At 36.7% G+C, this 2,265-nt stretch overlaps 1 protein-coding gene across 1 annotated transcript; it reads left to right on the top strand.

The window, feature by feature from the left end:
* On the top strand, window positions 203–709 carry LOC109826717 (pentatricopeptide repeat-containing protein At1g61870, mitochondrial-like). The gene has a single exon (XM_020393734.1). The coding sequence runs from the start codon at window positions 203–205 to the stop codon at window positions 707–709; it is 507 nt and encodes a 168-aa protein (XP_020249323.1).

The raw sequence follows: 2,265 nt of genomic DNA, 5'->3' as shown, positions 1-2,265 counted from the left end.
CCACCTCCGCCTTCCGCTCCCATACCTCCACCCAAACCCTCAACTCCCTCCTCTTCACCTCCATCCTCACCAGCGACCACCCCGCTGTTGCAAGTTCTTCACCGACCTCGTCGAGCCCCACAACATCGTCCCAGATGTCGACACTTATAACACTCTCATCAAGTCGTTTGCCGAATCAGGCTCCACTCGCTCCACCTACTCGATGTTTGATGAAATGAAGAGGAAAATCAAGCCCAATTCGACCACTTTTACTAATGCGGTCTCGGGTTTCTATAGGGAGCAGAAGTTGGAGGACGTGGATAAGGTTTTGTGGTTGGTGAAAGAGTATAGGTTAAACCCGGGTTCGAATTTGGTGTATAATGTGAGGATTGAGGGGCTATATAAGTTGAAGAGGACAAGGGAGTTGAAGGATTTGTATAGGGAGATGTTGTCGAAGGGGATGATGCCAGATTGGGTGATATATAATCTCTTGATTGTTGGATTTTGTAAAGAAGGGATGTTGGAGGAGGCTAAAAGAGTGTATGAGGAGATGGGGAAGAAAAGGGTTGTGCCTGGAGAGGGTCAGTGTTATTTTAGCTTGATACATTATTTGTGTCAAGGTGAGGATTTTGAGGCTGCTATGGGAGTTTATAAGCATGCAATGGTGAAAAATTGGATGCCGGGGTTTAAGACGATGAAGATGCTAGTGAATGGACTGGTGAAGAATTAGCAAAGAGGTTGCAGGCTCAGGGAGAAAATCAAATGAGGGCGAGGAGGAGGTTGAGAAGGCAATGAGGTAGATGTGTGGGCATGGATTGGGGATGAGGAAGATGATGCAGATTCACTCGAACCTGTCCGATCAGAATCTGCACAATTCTTGGGGCTCTCCTGTTGATGATGATGATGAGAAAGAGAACAAAAGATTATTTTTTAGGGAAAGGACATTGGATTTGTACCTAATTCAGTGCACCCAAAAAAAGAAGAAGAAGAAGAAGAAGATGGAAATTTGTTTGCTTTAAATTTGAGTTTTGAGTTTATTGTTTGTACTGCACATTGCTATAGATTGGTTCTATGAAGGAACTGGAATGGAGGGTTGGGATTGTAACTTCCTGATGTATTTTTGTTTGATGTATTGAAATCCTTTGTGAGGATGATTTTGATCCAATTAGAGTTCAATTTATATTTCTTAGTTATTCAAGGGTAAATAGGAAAATGAGGGAACATATATGTATCACAATTAACCGTAAATGTGGCAAATAAGCATATCATGTGATATTTCAATGTTATATATGATAATTCAATCTTACATATGACAATTCTACCTTATATGTGATATTTAGATCTGATTTTTGATATTTGGGTGTTGTATGTGATATTTGGGTGTTGCTTGTGACATTTGTTGTTTATACGTGACATTTAAATATTGTATGTGATATTTAGGTCTTGTATATGATATTTGGGTGTTGCTTATGACACTTGTTGTTTATACATGACATTAGGGTGTTGTAGGTGATATTTGGGTATTGTATGTGATATTTGGGTGTTGCTTGTGACATTTGTTGTTTATACGGTACACGTTCACTATCAAAAAATTAGAGCCAAATAACACATACAACACCCAAATGTCATGTATAAATAACAAATATCACAAGCAACACCCAAATATCATATACAATAGATATAAGTCACATCTAATAGAGTCATTCCACATGTGACAAATAAGCATATCATGTGATATTTCAATGTTATATGGGTTGTATGTGATATAAGTCACATCTAATAGAGCATATCATGTGATATTTCAATGTTATATGGGTTGTATGTGATATAAGTCACATCTAATAGAGTCATTCCATATGTGACAAATAAGCATATCATGTGACGAATAAACACATGTGGAATGACTCTATTAGAACAAAATATCACATACAATAAATTACAGCCATGTGTCTATAAACAAATTACAGCCATGTGACAAATAAGTACATTCACTATCAACAAATTACAGCCAAATATTACATACAACACCCAAATATCACGTATAAATAACAAATGTCACAAGAAACACTACAATATCACATACAACACTCAAATATCACGTATAAAATCCAAATGTCACGTATAAACAACAAATGTCACATAAAAACAGTATATGTGATATGAAACCATCAGATGTCCCCTATTATAAGTCACCTAAGAAAGTGTAATAAATCATATAAATATTAAAAACTTGAATAACATAGCAAATATCACATATTAACTACAAATATCACACAAAAGGACACC

Source organism: Asparagus officinalis, chromosome 10, assembly GCF_001876935.1.
Source record: "Asparagus officinalis chromosome 10, Aspof.V1, whole genome shotgun sequence".
Lineage (NCBI taxonomy): Eukaryota > Viridiplantae > Streptophyta > Magnoliopsida > Asparagales > Asparagaceae > Asparagus > Asparagus officinalis.
This window is presented reverse-complemented; position numbering and strand designations above follow the sequence as displayed.